The 22,669-nt window shown below is 41.6% G+C and overlaps 2 protein-coding genes across 3 annotated transcripts; one reads left to right on the forward strand and one right to left on the reverse strand.

Annotated features, from left to right (window-relative positions):
• Window positions 1-1,854: 1,854 nt before the first annotated feature.
• Window positions 1,855-12,693, forward strand: clgn (calmegin). Of its 2 annotated transcripts, none has more exons than XM_035174566.2 (15): window positions 1,855-2,057; window positions 4,120-4,392; window positions 4,553-4,626; window positions 4,783-4,841; window positions 6,467-6,608; window positions 6,804-6,885; window positions 6,999-7,191; window positions 7,367-7,556; window positions 7,652-7,765; window positions 7,849-8,005; window positions 8,668-8,883; window positions 9,030-9,146; window positions 9,255-9,390; window positions 9,499-9,695; window positions 11,396-12,693. In XM_035174566.2, exons 2-15 carry the CDS (start codon window positions 4,120-4,122, stop codon window positions 11,468-11,470), a joined length of 2,025 nt encoding a protein of 674 aa, XP_035030457.2. In that variant the 5' UTR covers window positions 1,855-2,057; the 3' UTR covers window positions 11,471-12,693. The 2 variants fall into 2 exon arrangements, with proteins under 2 accessions (XP_035030457.2, XP_035030466.2); XM_035174575.2 differs by having other exon boundaries at window positions 11,399-12,693.
• A 2,857-nt stretch (window positions 12,694-15,550) lies between these two features.
• scoca (short coiled-coil protein a) lies at window positions 15,551-19,424 on the reverse strand. Its single transcript, XM_035183652.1, has 4 exons — window positions 19,313-19,424; window positions 18,055-18,126; window positions 17,879-17,959; window positions 15,551-16,416 (listed from the first exon to the last, which is right to left on the reverse strand). The coding sequence occupies exons 2-4, from the start codon at window positions 18,071-18,073 to the stop codon at window positions 16,274-16,276; spliced, it is 243 nt and encodes an 80-aa protein (XP_035039543.1). The 5' UTR covers window positions 18,074-18,126; window positions 19,313-19,424; the 3' UTR covers window positions 15,551-16,273.
• Window positions 19,425-22,669: the final 3,245 nt, after the last annotated feature.

Below are 22,669 nucleotides of genomic sequence, written 5' to 3' on the forward strand. Positions count from 1 at the left end.
TCCCACAAAGAGTGGAAGAGAGATTAGATTTCATTAGATTTATGAATGCCATAGTGAAAACTGGGCTGACTTTCCCTTTCAATTTCTCAAATTCTCAAATTTCTACCGTAAAATCTCTTGAAACTTAAACATGCAGATGGTGGAGGTCATCTTGAACAATAGGGAGGTGAAATATCTTTGTCATCTCTTAAGGATTTTTAAAAATGATAAATTAATAGAAGCAAGCTATCAAAGCCATAATGAAAATTGAGCCGACCTACCCTTTAATTTTCTAAACTTTCCAGAGTAAAGTCTTTGGAAACTTGACAAACAGACAGTGGGAGTCACCATGAATGAGAGTGAAGAGGAAAATCGCTGTCCCCTCCTAAGTATTTGAAAAATATATATATATTTAATAGGAGCAAGTTATTAGTGCTAAAATGAAAATAGAGCCGACTTTCCCCTTTAATTTTCTGCAGCAAATTAGATGAACATTAATTGTCACCTCTTAATGTTTCTTTAGAAATAATATTTAATAAGAGCAAGTAATGAGTGCTATAAAACAAATTGAGCTGACTTTACCTCTAGGTTTCTCAAGATTTCTGCAGACAAAAACTTCTGAAACTTGGCAGGCAGGTAGTGGGAACTACTACTGTGAACGAGAGTGAGGTCAAAATTATTTGTCACCTTAAAATAATTTATTATAATATTAAATAAGAGCAAGCCTGGTTTTACCACATTTTTGTTAAAACATGAATGTAACATCACATTTAATTATACTTGTCAATGTTTTGGTTGGAAAGAAAAATCTTTTTTACTTATGTTATCAAATGTCCAAAATAAGTGACGTTTGTTTTCGGCCTATTTTTACCCTCTGAACGCCTCTACCGTAAAACCACAAATAGACGCACAACGACGGACCACATGACCGCGGTAAAGTAAAAGCATGGAAATGATTGTGTACTAAAGAGATAATAAAACCTGGAAAATGCGTTTTTATTTCTGTACTGCTGTTTCTCTTGTCCCGAAGTCCATCAAAAACCCCACTGGTCATTTGTGACGGGAAACTAATTCTGAGTTGTTTTGTTTCATTGGACTCGTTTTCAACTGTGGTGAATTACTGTTGAGTTAACCTGCGTGTGTATATTCAGTATGAGCCAGGTTACGTTCTTAACGTGCAGATTATTATTGTTGTTGTTATTATTATACTATTACTGTAGTATTTACTGATAATAAGCTTTTACTTTGAAATTCTACTTTTGAAATTCACCGGAAACTCACGGTGTACGGCTGTACACCGTGAGTTTCCGGTGCATTCAATGACTCATCGTAAAGCTGTAATTTGTATCTTTTATGGTTGTAAAAAAAATGTTTTTACAGGATTTCTAAACATGTGAACGCACATCACTCATTATAATGCTTGTTTCAGTATAAAATAATGGACAGAACGGATTTATGCAGTAATTTTTCCGCTACAATTAATATTTCTGTCTGTAGTGAAAGGTGAATATTATCTTTATTACATTTTTAAATTTACTTTATTATTGCAGGTTGTTTTCTTTTACGGGTGTTCTCTTGTCTACCTCATTCTGCTGCTGTAACAAGGGACATCCCCCGGTGTGGGATCAATAAAGTTTATCTCGAGTTTATCTTAACTCAACTACAACTCATCTTATCTTATCTTATCTTATACAGGACGTATGAATGAGACTTTTAAATACACATAATATAGTATAACATTACCAAAATGCCTCATACAAATCTCTGTCAGTTGTGATCACCAGCTCAGCTCACCCCCACTTACTATTGGTTACTATAACGGGGGCACGTGAATGCATCAGTCACGCTCTCCATCTGCTACAGTGCGCATGCGCACCAGCCGAGCCTCGCACTTGTCAACCGTCCTCCGGGCCGAGCTGTCACTGTGGGTCCAGTTTCTCCAGCGAGCTACCGTGTGATTCCGCGCCGCACATCGGGGCTCTGGTTGTATTTGAGCGGAGCAAACGCACAAGACACGTCCCCCGAGAAAACACCGCTTATCAGGACATTTTCCTCCGCGAGTTACAAGAAGGCTCAAGGTTTGTATGTGTGTTCATTCATTCTCTCATCCCGACCCGTGCGACATCACTGCTAATGTAGCGAGCTAACGGTTGCTATCCACTCATTCCTGTGGTCTCATAAAACGTTTCGGTCAGACACTACGGAAAACATTTTTCTCAGTTTCTGTTTTTATTATGTACCACCAAAGCACGTTCAGCTATTAGGCTATTTGTTTCAACCCGACATCCAGCTAGCTAAGCTACTGTTATGCTAACGTTTGCTGTTGATTGTGATTGGCGAGCCGTGCAGTTAGCTAGCATCAGCTAGCAGAGCAGGTGCTGCAGTCTGAGCCACTTATCCAAAAGTGTTTGGACGTTGACGTGTTCGATGGCAGCCATGTTGGCTCCACAGCCCCGTCCTCTGACCCTCTCACTGTAGTTCTCAGATATTTTCAGCGTCACGTTATTCTTATCTGGTTATGATAATGAAATAAGAGCTTTGTGGCAACGTTGTCCCTCAACCAGAGGCTGGGAAGGGACGCTGCCGCAGCACAGCACAACTCTGTGAGTTGGGAGGACTGGCGCTTAATGGGAAACAGAATTAACTGGTGTAGCTGCCGTCCAGACTCAGAATCTGTTCCTTTGAGATAAGCAGGGGGGATGGGACCTGCTTGTCTTTAATAGTTCACAGTGTAGATACATAAACAAGTAAGCTTCTTGGCTCACACTTGGCTGGTTATGATGCATGTGGGGTTGGGGACTGTTTATAAGTACCAGTTGAAACGACTAAATTCATTTCTATTGACATCTGACATCAGTTCAATTTGATTTAATCAAGGATAGCAGACGTGTCTTGTCTGAATGCTGGGAGTGTATGAGCTTCACATTTCTGTTGTCTGCATGTGTACAATTTGCATTAGTTGTATCAGAAATTGTTATTAACCTTAAGTTTTAACCCTTGGCCCAGGTCACTCTTCATGCCATTCTTTATGACCATGGCATGTGGAAGGAGAAGGCTGTGGGGTTTAGGGTTTTCAGCCAGGAAAGGATTTGCCTCAAAAGGGTTAATTTCACTTTTGAGGTCATCATGTTGTGCACATTGAAAAACCATGATTACGTCTATGAAGTATAGGTCAAAGTAGCTGAGATATGCCAGAGAGCGGTTGTCTCTTTTATGGCAGCAATAAAATGTAATGGTTAGAATAGAAAGACACAGATCTGGTTTAAACTACTAATGTTGCTTGTTGAGAATCACCGCCTCAACCCATTTTTCTTTATCTATATCTGAGAAATTAGGTTGATTGAACTGCATCAGACTTCTGAGTGTATGCATGTTTTTGTATATTCTCACATCTAAATCCATTTTTTTTTCATCCACCTCTTCTTGCATATGATGTGGCCAAGATTTCTGCAATGAATCCTTTTGATCCTCCTGAGCCCTGATGTTGGCAAATAGGACAACGCCAGTGTGGGAATTAAAGCTAATTAGGAATTAAGGAAAGTGTGCTGCTGGGCTGTCTGCGGTGATGCTTTTCATTTCCTGCTGCTCACAACAAGAGTGAGCAGCTGTGGCCTGATCAATAGGAGGTCATTGAACCTGTTGTTTGGTTGAACGGATCACTTAAATGTCAGCAGGATGTTTTTAGGTGTTAAAAGGGGTATTAGTACACAGACAAGTGTGTGTTTGTAATCGCATGCATGTACAAACTGCTACAATTTAGGATTATTTAGGATTTGCAATGAAGTGGAGAAAAAAACGTAATTTCAAAGACGCTAGTTGTTTGTTATATTTGACCACACAGATGTCATTGCCAGAAGGAGTCTGCTCTTTGTATTTTAATTGGTGGAAATTCATCACCACAGAGAAGAGGTAAATTTAAAGGAAAGGGTATTAGGAATGTGAGATAAAGAAGCCCCCCACATTAAATGTCACTGTGTTCGTGTTCATGTGACCTCATCTCTACCCCTCACCCTCTCATCGCTACCACTTATATTCTCTATTTTTATCATTCATGCCCTCCCTGCTCTCTCCTCAGTCTGTTGTTCACACCATGCTCCTCACTCCTAATCTCACACTCTGATGTTTGCTCCCCCTCAACAGATGAAGTTAGACAGGGGTTGGATGTGGCATTTGCTGCTCCTGTCCTCCCTGGCTGTGGCCATGGTTGTGGCCCAGGAGGAGCTGTCAGAGGCTGACGTAGCAGACGTCGATGAAGATATGGGCCTTGACGAGGAATTAAAGGTTCTGATGGCAGAAGAAGAAGAAGAAGAAGAGGAGGCGGCAATGGTGATGGATGAGGAGTTGTCTGATGAAACCGATGGCAAGGACACAGCAAGTGGGAAGGCTGAAATGGATGAAAATGTCTCTTTCCAGGTTAGGAATTGATCATCAGTCAACCAAAGGTCATAAGCGCAATTTAAAAAAAGTAGATTTCAGTAAATGAAACCTTGGAGATAGTTGGAAAGCTTGGTAATTGGGGGAAATTGTTTCCTGTATGACAATATTTAACTATTGTGGGTTTTTTGTTCCCCAGGTAAAATATGTGACTCCTGTTCCCACGGGAGATGTGTACTTTGCAGAAACGTTTGATGACGGATTGCTGGGAAGGTATTGCTTAAGAATTTTACTGCCACACGCTGCTAAATTTTTTGGGACATTTTCATTGGAGTGACCAGGATCAACTTAAAGAATTAGTGCTCTAAGTTTGTTTGTGTGTTCTACTTTCACTTGTATGAAAGTGTTTTGTGATGTTGATCTTCACAGATGGCAGCTGTCAAAGATGGTGAAGGGGGATGCAGATGAAGAAACGGCCAAATATGACGGTTTGTAGATATTCTCTACCTACCATACGATCACATCTCATGTCTATACAATTACAGAAATATAAAATTATAGAAATATGAAATTATTTACTTTCAAAACTATGTACAGTCACAACAATCATTAATACCAAAGATTAAGTGAAATAACAGGAAATATAGTGAATAGATACAAAAGAAGTAGAGAATCAAATTATTACCTATACATTACAACATATTGCCAGCAAAGAACACACAAATAAAACTAAATTGCACAAATCCTTGTGTATCACACATACACAAATAGAACAACACACTATTGCACCCTTATATGCAACTAGATTGCATAACTGCTAAATCCTGACCTTTCTATACTTCCTTGATGCAAAGTCATCAATCACATCATTCTGCCCAGCAACTGCCTGGTTAATACTTATCAGAGAAAGTCCACTGAGGCGTTCCTGTGACATGGTTGACCTCAGGTTGGACTTGATGAGCTTCAGCCTGGAGAGGCTCCTCTCTGCTTCAGCTACTGTCTGGTTTTATATTATTCTTAACGATCTTACGAAAAGATTTAACAATATGTCTTTGAAGCTACATTCATAGTATTATTAATGAATTGTTGTTAATTTGGTAGCATTTTGCAGCGGGACTGATTTTACTGATTGCATTAGTACCGTACAAAGTTAAAGGTGCACTATTTGATAGATTCACCGGCTACCCCTTTCTCAGCCTTCCCCCCTCCCCATCTCCTTTTGAGTGTGTGACACCTCAGCTTCTCTGTTCTCTGCTCACAAACTGGAAACTGGATGCCCACTCTGACAAGGTTAACTGATACACACAGGGACATGATATCATTAACATGACGTGACATGCAAACGATACGCACATGTTAACGTTCCTTAACATGTGCGTTCCTAGCATCCTGTGCTGCCCCCAATATGATGTTGCCATACCTAGATCCCCATTAATGGGTTCTCCTCTCTCACCCAGCGTAAACCCACAATGTTTTTACTACACCTCCGACTGTTTCACTGTGTGTTTCGCTCTGTGTGAGTGAGTGTGGGCAGGGCCAGCCCAGGGCATGTTTGTGGGTGTGTGAGTGTAAACTCTGCCTCACTCTCAGACACAGAGAAGCGGTGCAACTCGCTAAATGTTGGTGACATTCTTATGTAAATAGACGCGCATGTAAACACAATGCCAAATTATCCAGGTCAGCCAAATTATTGAGTTAATGTTTATATATCATACGATAACTCGATATGGAAATTATCGCGTCACTCCTCGTTACTTGTTGTTATGATCATTGTTGTTAAAAAAAAAAAAGGTCATAATTCAGCTCGCTAAATGCATGTAGGGGAAACACTGCATGGGTGTTATTTTTTATAGTTTTGGACTTTACTTATAACAACACTTCACTGAGCAACACAATTACTGTCACATGAGATCACAACACCTCTGCTGGAGATTCTAAAAGTATTTGTGATGTTCTGTTGACTACAATAAAGCTATTTCAAGCAGAGCGTGTGCAACCATACATAGTAGTTGAAATAAAGTAGTAGTAGAATATTATCATAACCCACTGTCATGATAGCTGTGGCCATGTAAATAAAAAGCCTGACTGTCCGACCCGCTCCTCTCTGCTGTAGGGAAGTGGGCTGTGGAGCAGCTGAAGGAGAACAAGGTTCCTGGAGACCAGGGCCTGGTGCTCAAGTCCCGCGCCAAACACCACGCGATTTCTGCATTGCTGGACAAACCCTTCGTCTTCCAGGATGAGCCTCTGGTCATACAGTGAGTTCAAACGTGCATTCACATACATACAATCTGCGTCCAGTGTCTAGCCAGTGGACTTTTTCCTGGAGGTGCAGTGGTCAGTGGATATACAAGTATCTATTTGAAATCTGTAATTTGCACTTAACAAGTAACAAAACTGAAGCACTTGATGAACATGACTTGTTGAATTTTTTTGTTGTGTTCTGTTTGTAGGTATGAGGTGAATTTCCAGAATGGTATCGATTGTGGTGGAGCATACATCAAACTGCTCTCAGATGCTGGTGATTTCAATCTGGTTAGTATACATATTTTATTTTGCTTTACTTTCTGAGTAAAATCTGTCTGGATTTCGACAAAATACTCACGATTTCTTGATTAAATTGAAATCTTGTATGATTTGCTCTGTAGGAGGAGTTCCATGACCATACACCCTACACCATTATGTTCGGACCCGACAAATGTGGCGAGGACTACAAGCTGCACTTAATCTTCCGCCACCAGAATCCTCTGACCAAAGATTTGGAGGAGAAGCACGCTAAGAGGGCTGACGTGGACCTCAAGAAGTTCTACACAGACAAGAAGACTCACCTCTATACATTGGGTATGAAGCTTATTGGAAGTGTCTGTGTATTTATCTGTTGTGTTTGTGCTATGCAGAGCCCATGTACCTCCATAAAAAAATGTCAATCTTACCTGCGTTGCTGCATGTTTTCTGTGCTTTTATTATTGTTTTCACATATTCTCAAATGCTGAGGGTTTTCTCCCCACATTGTTAGTCCTGAACCCAGACAACAGCTATGAGATGCTCATCGATCAGTCCAGTGTGAGCCGTGGGAACCTGCTGCACGATGTGGTGCCTCCAGTCAACCCTCCCAAGGAGATAGATGACCCAAATGACTCCAAGCCCGACGACTGGGACGAGAGGACCAAGCTCCCCGACCCTGAGGCTGTCAAGCCTGATGACTGGTGACTGCCACCCCCCGCTCTCATAGACAGATTTAACATGTTTAAGTGTAGAGGTGATGTTAGTGGGGATAAAAACATTGATGTGTTTGTCTCAGGGATGAGGATGCACCTGCTAAGATTGATGACCCTGATGCTTTGAAGCCGGAGGGTTGGCTGGACGATGAAGCAGAGTTTGTTCCTGACCCAAATGCTGAGAAACCCGAAGACTGGTAACTATGCTCATTCACAAAAGTTACACAAAAACAAACCCACAACAAGCCTTTGAATTGTGTCCTCCTCTGGCTGTGTGTAGGGATGAGGAGATGGATGGAGAGTGGGAGGCACCACAGATTCCTAATCCAGCCTGTGAGACTGCCCCTGGCTGTGGCGAATGGAAGCGCCCCATGATCAACAACCCTCAATACAAGGGCAAGTGGAAAGCCCCACTAGTGGACAACTCCAACTATCAGGTAATGGCTGCTTTTGACTTCTTAAAATTTCTGTATGGATCCATAAAATCAAACATAGACGGTGATAACTGATCTGACATTTACTGTTCCGGGTTTTTATGCCTCCGAGCTGGCGACAGCCAGTGGCTGGAGGCATGTTTTTGGGTTGTCCATCCGTCCCATTCCTGTCAATGCTATATATCTCAAGAATGTCTTGAGGGAATTCCTTCAAAGAGGTCAAGGTCACAGTGGCCTCACAAAGTATGTTTATGTTTTTCTTGAACATGATATCTCAAGACTGCTTAAGGGAAATTCTTGGTCAGTGGTCACTTGGACTCAAAGATAAGTGATTATGTTTCACTTGTCAAAGGTAAAGGTTACAGTGACCTTTTATATGAATCTGGGTTTAAAAAAAGGATGTAGAAATATGTACACAGAAACTGCACTGGTTGGCAGAGGCATACAACCCCAGTGCGTGATTCTAGTTAAACAATGCTTAGGTTTTGGAATATGTTTTTACTCAGCATCTTGGTTATTGGGTTAATGAAAATTAACATGAACAGTCATGTGTTAGTGTAATAATGTATTATAATCACATGAACATGCTGTATGTTTGTGCTAAAACTCATGGTCTTGTCATTCCACCTAACCCTCTTGCTTGAAATTCTTTTTCTTCTCCCAAGGGAGTGTGGAAGCCACGTAAGATTGATAACCCTGACTATTTTGAAGACCTGCTGCCGTTCAGGATGGCACCTTTCAATGCCCTGGGCTTGGAGTTGTGGTCCATGACCTCGGATATCTACTTTGACAACTTCATTATCACCTCTCACAAGGAGGTGGCCGACCGCTGGGCCTCTGACAGCTGGGGGCTGAAGAAACTGGTTGCTAGTGCTAATGAGGTCAGCGGGCTGTTTTGTTAGGGCAACAGTACACGTACTTAACTTTCACACTGTGTTCATATCATTTCCCACAAAGCTGTCTGTCACTGTAACTGAAAGTGCTCACTGCCTTTGCTCTCTGGCCTCTTGTCTCTCCATCTCACCAGCCGGGGATTTTTGCCCAGCTGATGTTGGCTGCAGAGGAGCGACCGTGGCTCTGGGTGGTCTACATACTGACAGTAGGCTTGCCAGTAGGACTGGCTGTGCTCTTCTGCTGGCCAAAGGTACTATGAACCTGCTGTGTAAATAATGTATTGTATAGTTCTGATCATATATCTGTGTAATGCACAAGTTCACCAGAAATGCCTCTAAATTCTCTCTCTCTGTCCCAGAAACCAGAGGATGACTACGTGTACAAGAAGGTGGATGTGCCCCAGGCTGATGTAGAAGAGGAGGAGGAAGAGGAGGAGGCAGCTGCAGATGAGGAAGACAAAGCTGCCGAGGCTGCAGAAGGAGCAGCAGCTGCAGGTCAGACATCTGCTGCTGTACTTTCCACAGGATTTTACTTTGACTGCTACATTGTTCTAGATCGTATTTCTTGATCCTCATTGTCTTGATCTTTACTCTGCTCTAAAGCAACAGAAGAGGCTGAAGAGGAGGAGGAAGAGGAGGAGGAGGAGGAGGAGGAAGAAGAAGAGGAGGAGGAGGAGGATGCAGATGTAGGAGGGGACAATCTAGAGGGGGATGATGATGAAGATGAGGAGGAGGAGGAGGAGGAGGAGGAGGATGGAGAAGAGGGAAGCCAAGCTCCAGAGAGAACATTAGAAGACAAGGTTGGTGTTGCTTTAAGTTGTTAACTGCACAGCAGGATGTACTGATACTACTTTGTTTTTATTCCACATTTCTTTCATTTTGAAAAGGTTGCACATCATCCGTTATTCATCTGGCTAAGCACAAATTTCAGATCTGAACTCAAACGAACGCTTCCTCAATGGGTCTTTGATCCAATCACTGACCACATTCAGAGGTGGTCTGGGAGGCATCTGGCCACATTCTTTTCGCTGTGTGAATGCAAATGCATCCTGGGCCACATATGAAGGACCACCCACTCAGCTGACCTCCTCTGACCTGTTACAGTTTAAACACTTTTGTTGTGCTTCACAGTGTCAATACACTGATTTGTTTGCAGCCACCACAATTTTTATATTGATAAAATCTTTCATTCATAAATTTTACAACTCTGCTTGCTCTTTCTCTCGCTCTCTGCGACACACATACACAAACATCGGCCACATCTGTAGAGTCCGACTGGGTAAAAGCAACTTGTCTTCTTGCCTTTGTTAACACAAATTATGTTCAAGATTATTTACATATAGAGCAGGGAAGTGAGCTCTGATCAGAAGTGGTCACAGGAAGTGGTCACAGGAAACACATTTTAATAGCAGTGGTGAACAGTCCTACTTGGCGCTGACCACTTGTGATCGGATCTCTCAGGATGGATGTAATTACCAGGTCTGAACAGGGCCTGAGTGGCTGGTTTGTTCCAGAAGTAACACACGCAGTTTTATTCATGGTGATGTGTTTAAGTTTTAAGCTCAAGGTCAGAACATCATGTTTTGTATTAAGTTTCCTTGTATTAGGAGGTGGCGCGAGGATCTAAAAACTCCATACTAAACGAATGTTGCTGCATGTCTGCTTTTCTTAACAAGATAAATTTAAAATGTGCTATAATATTGTTTTGTTCACAACTTGTTTGTACTCCCACCTAGTGGCTAAGATGTCAAATAATGTGTCATATATTTTAATATCAATTGTTTAGACAAGAGATCTAATAATGTCTTCACTAGCACCTCATTTGTCACATAAATGAATTCAGTCATTGACTACGTTTCCATGGACACCAATATTCTGTAATTGACATGATTAAGCCAATAGTCTGAATAAGACACTGCCAAGTACAACAGTTACCACATTCCCTGAGTGTAAACAAAATGGAAAAATAAAAGGAGTTGTAGCTTTGCATTGAAAATACCCTAAATGCTAAATGGTAGCATTGTACATGAAACTATTTCCGGTTGGGGCTTTAAAACTGGAATAACATCTGACATTATGACGCGAGTCATTATTGGGGCAATACTCTGTAACATATATACAAGAATATGAATGGAATATTCTATCAGCAACTCATGTTAACAACATGATCAATATTGGTGTCCACGTAGACACAGTCACTGATATTGTCTAATTGAGGACTGTCCTGCAGACGACATGCAGAACAGGATCACTCACTCGCCTCCTTTCTGTTTAGACTGCTTCACGTCTCTGACAGTGTCCTTGTCCTAGTGAGAAAAGTGCAGCGAGTCCCTGAGCAGCTTGTTTTCATTTTCAGTAACTTATCATGCATTTCACTCTACTCGACATGTACAGTCTTTTCAAAATAAGGCTTGACTCGATACAAATTTCCATTGATAAAACTAGGATGATGTTAATGTCTCATCCGTTTAGCTTTTTCTTTCTTTTTTCTCTCCACCAGCAGAAGGAGGGTGAAGATGTCGGCGAGGAGAGCCACAAACAAGCTGTGAGAAAGAGGCGGGTACGGAAAGACTGAAGAGATGAAGGTCACGCCTACTGTCTCCTCGCTCCCCCTAAAGGGGTGGAGATGGCCGCCGCTCTCTGAGCGGAGCAGCATGTAATTCCTCAAAACCCACTTGGTAGCCTGCAGTCATCCTGGCTGCCCCATCCACGTCTCGCTTATCCCTCTGCTTCACCCACCACAGGTCCACAGTCTCCCACACCACATCCTTTAACTCCTCGTCTACTCAGTCCACCATCACATGTATCCCATAGAGATTTTGTGCGTTTAGCTGTTTTCCCCTCCTGCCCTCTGAGCTTCCACGCTTTCTTCACCCCCCCCCTCTATAAGCCATTGCTGTCAAAATGCCTGTCAGCCTACCCCCCGTGTTTGCCGTCAGTCTTCTCTCTGAACATGCACCGTCATAGATCTGTCTCCTCTGAGAGGGAAGGCAGCACACAGTGTGTGCTCTGCTGCCGACTCCAGTCTTTTGTACCATTTCACAGCATATCGTAGGGGCTACATCTCAGACGTTAGACTTTATTCTGGTGCCCTTTCTTTATAATGAACTTGTGGGAGGACACGGTTTGACCAAGTTCCTTCATTATTTGAAATAGTTCGGGTTACGTGAACAGGCAAGAGGATGCCAGGCTGTGTGAGATGTCACTGCAGTGTCAGAGCGTCTCTGTGAAGTCGCTTCAGCTTAGGTTTCATATATTATTACCTCTTTAAAAGTGGATGTTCTGTTTAGATTTTAGCGAGTTTGTCAGGAGCATCAGTTTCTTTTATGTGTTTTTTACTGAGTTATAGCTGTTCAAGAATCGAGTTTTAGCACAGATAACCCTATTTATTGGTTTTGTTTAAACTTCGTTTTATTAATGCAGTGTTTTGAATGACTCGAGGCAGTGTTCTGAAGATGCCACTGATGACCTTATTCTGAGCTTCAGCTTGTTTGAAATGTTTATCATCGCTTGTAGAAGAAATAGATCATTTTGTCAAAGACAGAATGAATATGGGGGTTTCTGGATGGACATGTCTCATTCAGTCAGCACACAGCAGTGCTTTCCCATAATATCTAGACTGGTTGGAGTTAGGATCTAGATAGATGTTGGAAGGGAAGTTGATGCTAATTTATTTGTTTTATATTATTGTCTCACGCTTTTGTAGTTCATTCTTACCAGAAGCATCTGGCAGAACTCTGTTTACATTTGTTTGCAAATTGTACATTGCTCTTGAAAATAAAAACAATTTAATACAAAGACATCGTCTGATCAAATGTGTCGAATTTCTTCACATTTCTGTAAAATGTTGGATTGCGTAGGTGACAAAAGACCCAGGGAATGAGGTGATCTTAGGTTTTTATTAAAACAGAAACAAATATTTAAAATGCTAAGGTGCAGGGTGTCTACACACAAGACAAGATGGTACCAGGGTGTGTGCAGCCAGGACATATTCAGCACATCAGACAAATGAATGAACTACTGTACAACTGTTAAAAAAACGTAAATAACCTTAATAGATTACAGCATATACATTGTTTAAAGCCTCCTGTAACATCACTTTCAAACAGCTCCTCAGTCCCTGGATGTTTACAAACAGATCACTGATTTCTAGATGTTATTCTACTGGATACTTCAGTTTAAAGGGAATAAAAAGCTTGTCCAGATTATGTTTTTTTTCATCTCTGACGACCATTTATCCCTTTTATGTTTCTAACTGAGGCAGCAAAGGACACACCCTCCTCTGCTGTACAGTCAGGACATTATCACATTTTTACGGTCAGACCCATCCTCTAGCAGGAGATGTTTTCCAGACCTGACTTAGTGGATCAATAAGCACTCAAGGCCTCTTTACTGCTTTTGTTCTTGATATTAAAGGAGGAAGTATCTGGTTATTTTTTTCTTTTTGCTCCTAATCTCCTCCTCCCTGTCACTATATCAGCAGAAGGACACAAACTAACATACAGAGTTTGTCTTTGTGACCTAATCACTGACTCCATTAATTTTGCATTAAAGTCACGTATGAATGTATGACTTGATCATTTTAAAGGGTTGCAGATACTTTGAAGCTCAGACAAAGTCTTTTGTCATGGACCCTGTTCAGACCTGGTGTTAATATCTGTCCTCAGTGATCCAGTGGTCAGCTTTTAGTACATGTGTGAACGTAGCCAAACGTCCTAACCCTGTCCTTAGATCTGATCACATTCCGAGGTGTGACCACATTATTTTGTGTCTGCACAAATGCATCCTGGACCACAAATGAAGGATCGTGAAAGGAGCCTACTAACCGGTCTACCTCTGACCTGCTCCAGTTTTACAATGAACTGTCAGTATTTTTATTCTCAGTGCTCAAACGTTGACCACATTGATTTCTTTTATTTTAGAAATATTATTCCGTAGCAGAGCTGCACACAGTTAATTGAGTTACTGTGCATTCACATGCTCATCAGAGGTTCCCATTTTGTGAGTTGTTGCGTTGTTGTCCTGACTTGTGTTTCCAAGTCAGAATGTAGAAAAACATTAACGGTGTAAAACTAAATGTGTTTCGCGCATTTAAACAAAACAGTGACACCTCTTTCCAATATTTTCATAGCAACGAAGAGCAAAAAAAGGATCAGGTGAGACAGGCATATTTAAATACTTTAAAACGTCTGAACATTAATCATAAGAACATCTGTATTGACTAAAAAAATGTAGTGTAATGGATGGACAGGTAGTTCACATTAAAAGCTACTACTTACAGCTGATTGTAAAATTATGTTCATTAGTTTATGATGAAGTACACAACTTGTATCCCAAAATTATTCAGGGACTCTCCAGGTTGACTTGAGGTGGCATTAAAGGGGACATAGCATGCAAATTCCACTTTGTTAGTGCTTCCACACATTAATGTGGGTATCTGGCATGTCTACCAACCCAAAAACTCTGGGAAAAAAACACTCGCGCATTTTGTTATGGTTCCTCTAAGTCAGAAACGTCATGCTTGAGTGACTCGATTGAGCTTCCTGGGTTTTGTGTCGTAACAAGGAACTGGAAGTCTCCCTACATGGTCTTGGCCCACCCCCCACCTCACCCCCAAGCACGCAGCCGCCTGGCTGTTCACACGGGACGTGCATTTCTCCGCTGGTCAGCCCCATAGACTGTATATATAAGGTCAGCCCGCGATTCTGCTTTCTCCGCTTGTTGTTGTACCCGTTGAATGTCGGGGTTCGGGGGTAAATGATGGTCTTCATAGCCCCCACCCCTCTCTTTCTCTCTGTCTGTCTGCTTGTGTGCTTGTAGTGGATGGGCAGAGGGGGACATTTAATTATGTGATTGGGGAAATTAAAACTCCAGGACAACAGAAGGGGAATACAAAGTATGGGATGCATATTTGATCATTTATATCATATAAAATATGTAATTTATATCGTTTAAAATCATGGGGGGAGAGGGGGGAGCTGGCTCATTAGCATTTAAAGGAACACTCAAAACAGGTCACTCTGTGGAGGGCTGTTTTATACAGGGTAAAAAGGGTGCTGTTTTAAATGATCCTTGTGGTATTTTGACCAAAGTATGTTACAGACATTTCATTAAGACCCCAAGGAACCATATCAACTTGTGGTAAAATGGACATGCTATGTCCCCTTTAGCATGAAATTTCCCAGTTGGGAACAAATTTTTCCAATTATTCCAACACCACGAACATCACTCAATCGCTGCTAACTCAGTGTCTCTCATACCGACACCAGACACATCTGTAAACTCAGACTGGGTTAAAATGACATTATTTCGACTTCATGAGCATAAATGACGTGCATGATTATTTGTGTATAGAGCAGGGAAGTGAGACACATTCAGGACGCATCTTAATTTCAGGTGTGAAACACGTATTTTAAGCTGTCTACTTCTGATCAGATCTCTGAGGACGGATATTAACACCAGGTCTGAACAGTGTCTTGGTGATTTCAAACTCCATCACTAACAATTCAAACCATCACTGATGTTAGTCAAGCTTTACACCTTTAACGAGTGCTTTTTAACAAAACCTTTAGTTTCACTGTGCTTTTACTTTCACTGATGCAGAGCTCTCCGTGTATGTACAGTTGTATCCACATACTATTTGTTAACAAGTTAATTTCAATGACTATTATTTTAATGCAATTTCATTAGATATGCTAAACCATTAAAACCATTTCAGAGTTGTATGACTCACACATGCCATATAAGGTTTTTTTTCATTTTCAGTAACACTGTCCAGTTTCTCAGCTTTTAATTGGAGGAATACGGTCATGCTTTACACAGACACCATGACATCTGAGAGCTACTACAAACTCAGTTCCAGCTGACGTAGAAAATACTGTACAATAATAAATTAAATAAATCAGTGTTGAAAGTGAGGTTGGTGGTCCAACAGTTACTTGTAATTTTAATGGTTTGTTTAAGCCCACTCACAGATCAGCCGGGACGAGAACACTGAGAATGTTGGGGAAAAACCACAGAAATGTCAGAGTTGTCCTCAAACTGAAAACCAAGCAGGCGAAACAAAGCTAAGAATTATTTTACAGACGAAGAAGAAACTCATGGTACAAATGATCCTTAAACACGTTAAAACACTTAAAAACTACCTTGTCTGCCAAAAAGACCTGGGGCCACACAAACATGATATTTATCAATTTCTGAGCCACTGGACAGGCGATAAAGTCAGTTAATGTTTTGAATGATTTAGTTAGTTTGGACTCAGGTAAGAGAGTTTACAGGAAACAGTCAGGTCCGCTGAGAAAACAAACCCCTCTCCATGTCTTGGGTTTCCTCTCCCAGCCGCGGACCTGGGACCTCAGGTTTTATATCGGCTCACAGCTCACTTCCGTTTGCTCTTAGTGTCGGTGGTCTGGAAGACGCTGGAGGCCGACATGAGGTTCTCGATGTACTGACCGAGGACCTGGTTCTCAGACTTCAACTTCAGGTTTTCCTCCTTGACTGCGTCGACTCGTGCCGACAGGTCTGGAACAGAAATTGACAACAGGAAACTGTAACACGGGTGCTATCTACTTGCCCTCTCTTAGGCTCAGTTTACAGTAGAAAAGAGAAAGAAGTATGAGAGAGCATTCTGAAGCTACTCAACCAATAGATGACTCATGTCAACATTTAAGTTTATTCTACATTTTAGAGTTTTTTTTAGCTTCACTGGCTGATTCTACAATAAGTGTGGCTGATAAATCTTCCAAAGGCCTTGTCTACACTACTGTGGATATCTTTTTGAAAGGATATATTCCCCTCAGTTTCAAAAAACTATCCCCAACCACAAACGTTTTTATTAAACTAAATATTTCATCCAGACGAGACCACAAAGAAACGACTGCAAAAGCGCAAACAAGCATGCCGAGCCAGTAGGTGGCCATAAAGTGTACATCAACCATTTGTCACCAGAGAAGAACTTAATGAGCACGTTCAGTGAGCTTATTGGCCGTAGTAACTTCGAAACAAAAGTAGCTCATCTTTTTCTTCACTTATATCTCGTCTTATAGTTATTTGACATCTGTTTTGTCACCTTATCCAAGAAAGTCCTTTCTGGCACACAAGTGCAATGACATAAACAAAGCAACAGTGGGCATACGTGAGGTAAGCTTTACCAATAACCCTATAAACTAAAGTAAAGTAAGGGAGTAAACAGCCACTAGTACAGACAATAGTTTACTCAATGTTTTCTTGTCACAACACTAAACATTAAATGATGTTGACTGTTGTGTGAAAAAGATTTCCATCACATTCAAACTATCATCACTTGAACTGAGATTGTCTGTCATCTACTGAACAAAACCACGTGCTTATCTCCGTGGTATTTTCTGTGTGTGAACGAGGGATGAGACCGAGCAAAGCAGAAGTGCGGTGAGTGCATTAGCACTGATGATTATATCAAGAGAGCAGAGCAGCAGCACAGAGTGAAACGTGCAGCATTTTCAAACATCAATGCTGAAACAGTGTTTGAGGTCGTCTGTGTAGAACTGGGACGTGAAAGTTGTATCATCCAAGCACAGTTTTCTACAAGTTACATTTAAGACTTTCAATTCAATTTTATTTGTATTGCGCCAATTCATAATATACATCATCTCAAGGCACTTTACATACTAAGGTCGAGAGTAGAGAGACTTTCAGAGATTTCTCATCAGGTGAGATATGATGATGATGTATATGGTGAGACAACAGGAAATGTATATTGTTTCCTATTATTCTCATTTATTTCATTGTCACAAATCCCAAATTTTACGAGGTCTGGATATGAAATGACCTCCATCAGGGTATGTGATTTTCTTCATATCACACAGTGCTCCCTCTGATGTCAAATGATTAAAATAGGGTCTGACTGTTAACAAGTCAGACCCCCCAGTTAGATCTGTTGTATTCTGGAGCCTTTAACAAACCACCCCAAAGAAGACACAGATACAGAGTGATGTGTGTGTTTTACCTTCAAGTGTGTGCTGAAGCTCCAAAACTTGGTTTATTAACCTCGTCTTCTCCTCCATCTCCACCTGGTTCTCCATGTCTCCTAAAATACACACAAACGGTGTGACAAACATTTAGACACAAATACAACACATATCTCATGTTCTCATACTGTTTTGCACATGTGAGCCGACGTACCATCTATGTCGCAGTTCATGATGGAAAGCTCGTTCTCCTGTTTAGTATACAGGACTGCAGATTCACCGTCCTCTGAAAAAAAAGTGGAAGAGCTCCATTAAAGCAGCTATAGCAGTGATGATAAGATGGAATTACGTAAGACACAAATACAGGAACTTGAGGATTTCTCCATCATTGCTTGTTTTGAAAAAGTGTGCCACTCTGGTCCAGACAGATGTTGTAAATTATGACCAATGAATTAAGTAGAGAGCCGATACAGGGAATTGTGTGAAAGAGGCCTTTTTTACATATATTTAAAGATTACTTCCATATAAGTGTATCTGTTTTCTTATGTTAGCAGAGGTGACACGTTGTTGATTCTAAGCTAAATCAGATGGCATGATTATTCTAGTGAAAGCTTCAGGCACCTGTGTTCTCAGCCCCAGTCAAACCCATACACTTCCACATCTGGGCGGATTCTGGCTGTGTCCTCGCTCCAGTATTTTCAGAATGCGACCGAGAATTTGTCCAGATGTGGAAGTCCTGCCTCTGTGTCTGTCTGTGCGCGTGCGTGGTGTCTGGCTGGAAGCAGGCACCGCACCCAGGCTGTGATGATGCTGTTGCCCAGTGCTGAGGCGCTATCCCTGCACCTAATAAACTCACACATTTCCACATCATGCAGCCAGTGTCTCTGTCAGTGATCTCTTACTACTGAGGATTTAGATCATCTTGATGACCGATTACTGATCCATCTTCATCTCGGCTTAACAAGCCTCCCACTGTGCGATATCCGTAAACAGACTCCCATGTTACACCATGGAAACACGCAAGCATCCATGCTACACTTGAAAATACACTGTCACACGTAGAAGGAGATCATGGGTCGATCGGCGGGGAGACTGTCAGAAAACATCTATCAAACCTAATGATCAATAGCGGATCACACGCGGGGGTGTCCGATAATGGACGCGTAACCCAGCTCTCTCGTTAGCTAAACAGAACAATAACAACACCAAGTGTGAGGTTTGTGTCTCACTAGCAGTAACTACAACTAGTTAGCGTACTTAGGCTCATATTCAAAAGCAACTCATTGACTAAATTACAATTAAAAAACGACATAGGCCGGGGACTCGTTGCTAACGCCCACAAGCTAACGGTGCTGCTGTTAGCTAGCTACGTTTAGCTTTAAATTTGATCAGAGAAGCTGGTTGGAGGTTAACTACACAGCATTTAGAAGTGCACACAACAACAACAACACAAGTGACCCGTTTCAACTCACCTAAGGTAAGAAATGACCCAGTAAACGAACCGAAGGCTCCGAGGGGCTGATGTTAGCTGGACTGCACCGTCGATGTCGTCATCACGACCTCACTGAGAGCACGTCAGCACACTCACCGACAGGGGGCGCAACACACACACACACACGTTTGTCTTTCTATGCTTGTGAAGACACTCATTGACTTAAATGGAAAATTAACTCATCTATTCACCACCGTGCCGATGGAGGGGTGGGTGAAGTGTTTGAGTCCACAAAACACTTTTGGAGTTTTAGGGGTAACAACAGTGTTGCAGAGACAATTGAAGTAACTGGTGATCAAAACTTCAAACGTAATAAAACAACAGGAAAAAAACATAAAATGCCTCCACACTGCTCCGTACTACCAAGTGTCCTAAAGCCCAGACATTCAAATTCGACTCGACACTAAGACCAAGGTTTAATCAAAGTTGCCATTATCAAACCAACCCTAAATAAACCTGGACTAGACTCCAACAACCAAAACAACTACTAGCCTATTTCCAATCTACCATTTATCTCCAAAATCCTTGAGACAGTAGTCACATTTCAACTCCAAAGGTAACTCCAGAGCAATAACCTCTTCAAACAATTACAATCAGGCTTCCCCACCAAACCTAGCACAGAAACTGCCCTGGCTAAGATCACCAACGATCTCCTCCATGCAGCTGATTTTAGTCAACTCTCCCTCCTCATCCTTGTTGACCTCACCGCCACCTTCGATGTCATATCCCATCAGCTCCTCATATCCCATCTTGCCAGCCTTGGAATCAGGGTCACTGTGTTTAAATGGTTAGTCTCCTACAGACAGGACACAGTACGTACAAATTTTGAACTACTGATCAGAAAGCTCTATAGTCCACCACGGAGTTCCGCAAGGTTCTCTTGGCAACATCTTCATGGTATCCATTTTCATTCCTGTGCTGATGATATGTGTCCACTTAGCCCACATCTACTCTCCCCCCAAGTACCCTCACTGCTTGTCTCAAGGACCCACAGACATGGATGACAAACAACCATCTAAAACTCAATAGTAACTAAATTGAGCTAGTCCTCATTGGTTCCAAATCCACACTTTCAAAAACGAATATCCACTCACTCCCCATAGCTGAAGCCCTCATACCCATCTCCACACAGGTTAGGAGCCTTGGTGTTATCATGGACAGTACTATTTCCTTCTCCGGCCATATAAATAATGTATCGCGGACTGCCTTTTTCCATTTACGAAACATCTCCAGATTACGCCCAGCCTCAACACAGCACTCTACAGAAGTTCTTGTTTATGTCCTGGTCAAATCACGCATTGATAATCCTTACTGGCATCCCCAACAAACTCATTCACCAACTCCAACTCATCCAAAACTCTGCAGCACGGATCATTACATGTACAAAATCCACTGAACATGTCAATCCTCTGCTTGTTCAATTACAGTGGCTCCCCGTATCACAACGCATCAACTTCAAAATCCTTCTGTTATCTTTTAAAGCCACTGATAATTTATCACCAAGTTACCTCACATACCTCCTACACATGGACTTACACTCCCTCTCTCCCCCTACGGTCTTCATCAGCAGATCTATTGATGGTACCAATAACAGAATAATGGTGGACATTTAGGCTAAAAACATGGTGCAAATGACGCTGTTTCGAGTCGAATATGAATGTCGGGGATTACAGACACTTTGATGACCACAGGAGCAGTATGGAGGAATTTAATGCTTTTTTTCTGTTGTTTTATTTGAATGAGTGAATTTTCAATTTTCAGTGAACTATCCCTTTAAGGTTATAAGTCTTCAGGAAATCAATGTAAGTCAATGTAAGTCCCTCGACTTGTGTGTGTGTGTGTGTGTGTGTGTGTGTGTGTGTGTGTGTGTGTGTGTGTGTGTGTGTGTGTGTGTGTGTGTGTGTTTGTTTTTGTGTGTGTGTGTGTGTGTGTGTTCGCGCATGCACTGTCTCAGCTCAAGGCGTCCATATGCTCCTTCCTCTCCTTAGCCAAACCAAACCCTTGAGACGCTGCTGTTTCAGCGAACACACTTCCATGCCCAGACTATTCCGCCTCCATCTTTCTCTCAGCCTATCTTTCCCTTTCCTGTCTGATTCCCAAACCCTGTGAGATGTCGCTGGCTAAAACTGTGAAAACAGTGCTGCGCCCAACTGCTAACATTTCTAAATACTGTATGGGCTCTGCAGGCCTTTCTGTTAGACATGTTCGTAATGGCAAAGCTGTGAGAGAAGACGTAGAGAGATGTAGAGAAACGTGTTTTGTGATTTTTCTCTTTAATGATACATATCAAAATATAGGCTCAGTTAACGGTAGCAGAAGTGGCGAAGAATAATTAAGTCTGTATCTAGCTAACGTAGCTAGCATTCACACCCAAAAGCTAAAGTTATACCAGACCAGGTGAAGCTGGGGAGGCAAAATCCTTGACTGAATAAAATTGAGCAAAAGTGTGTTTTACTTTTATTTGTAAGCGAAACTTTTTATTTGTCTTCTTTCAACAAACATTTGTTAAATGTTACTCATGTAAGACAAGGTACAATTGCCTAAAATGAACAGGATCATGATATTGATCTGTCACTTCTACAGGAGTCATCATATCTTCTACCTTGGTGGAAATTGTCCAGTGTTGGAGTATGAAGGGTTCATTCTGATTCTTGAGCGACAGACAGAACTTTCCATCATGTCTTCAAAGGCCCCTTAATGATTATGCTCCTGTGAACTTTTGATAGACTTTTTGCACGTTTGATTGATGCTATGGATTTGTGTTTGTAGTTTGCTTTGAATGTTTGTGTTTTGGATGTATAATCTGTGTCTAAATGTTACCCTTCCTTGTGTGTCTCTGCCTGTTTAGTTACTTTCTTGTGATGCCTCATGTTGTGTCATTTCCTATTTTATTTTGATCTTAACTTCCTGTTTCTCATGTGTGTCATCACTGGACACTTCACTTCCTGTTGTCTCCTGCTTCTTTGTTGCACCTTAACATGTCACACCTGTGCCTCCGTGTTGGTTCAGTTCAGTCCTCTTTGGTCTTGTCATGTTCCCAGCTTTTACATGTATTTACTGCCTGACATTTTTGTAGTTTTCTTTGTGCCAACCTGAAAATACAGATGCCTGTTACTGAAAGACTGCAGGCTCTGGACAATGCAGAAGAACATGGAGTAACAATGTATGAATTCAACAAGCTCTAATAAGACATGTGGTTGTTGCTATCACCATGCAGTCTGCCCAAGGGCCCCGTGACCCTGATGTTCCAAACATTTACTGTGTTAACTGGTTTCGGTTTATCATTGAAATAACTGTGAATTTGAGAGGGAATATTTGCATCACTCAAGTCCAAATG

Source organism: Hippoglossus stenolepis, chromosome 2 (genome assembly GCF_022539355.2).
Source record: "Hippoglossus stenolepis isolate QCI-W04-F060 chromosome 2, HSTE1.2, whole genome shotgun sequence".
Lineage (NCBI taxonomy): Eukaryota > Metazoa > Chordata > Actinopteri > Pleuronectiformes > Pleuronectidae > Hippoglossus > Hippoglossus stenolepis.

Bases quoted from the DNA above. Each gene is read 5' to 3' on its own strand.
- clgn (XM_035174566.2), top strand. From the start codon at position 4,120: ATGAAGTTAGACAGGGGTTGGATGTGGCATTTGCTGCTCCTGTCCTCC. The intron at 4,393-4,552 runs GTTAGGAATTGA...TTTGTTCCCCAG, and splicing joins ATGAAAATGTCTCTTTCCAG to GTAAAATATGTGACTCCTGT. The intron at 9,147-9,254 runs GTACTATGAACC...TCTCTGTCCCAG, and splicing joins TGCTCTTCTGCTGGCCAAAG to AAACCAGAGGATGACTACGT.
- scoca (XM_035183652.1), bottom strand. The intron at 16,417-17,878 runs GTAAAACACACA...TTTCTGTTCCAG, and splicing joins GCTTCAGCACACACTTGAAG to ACCTGTCGGCACGAGTCGAC.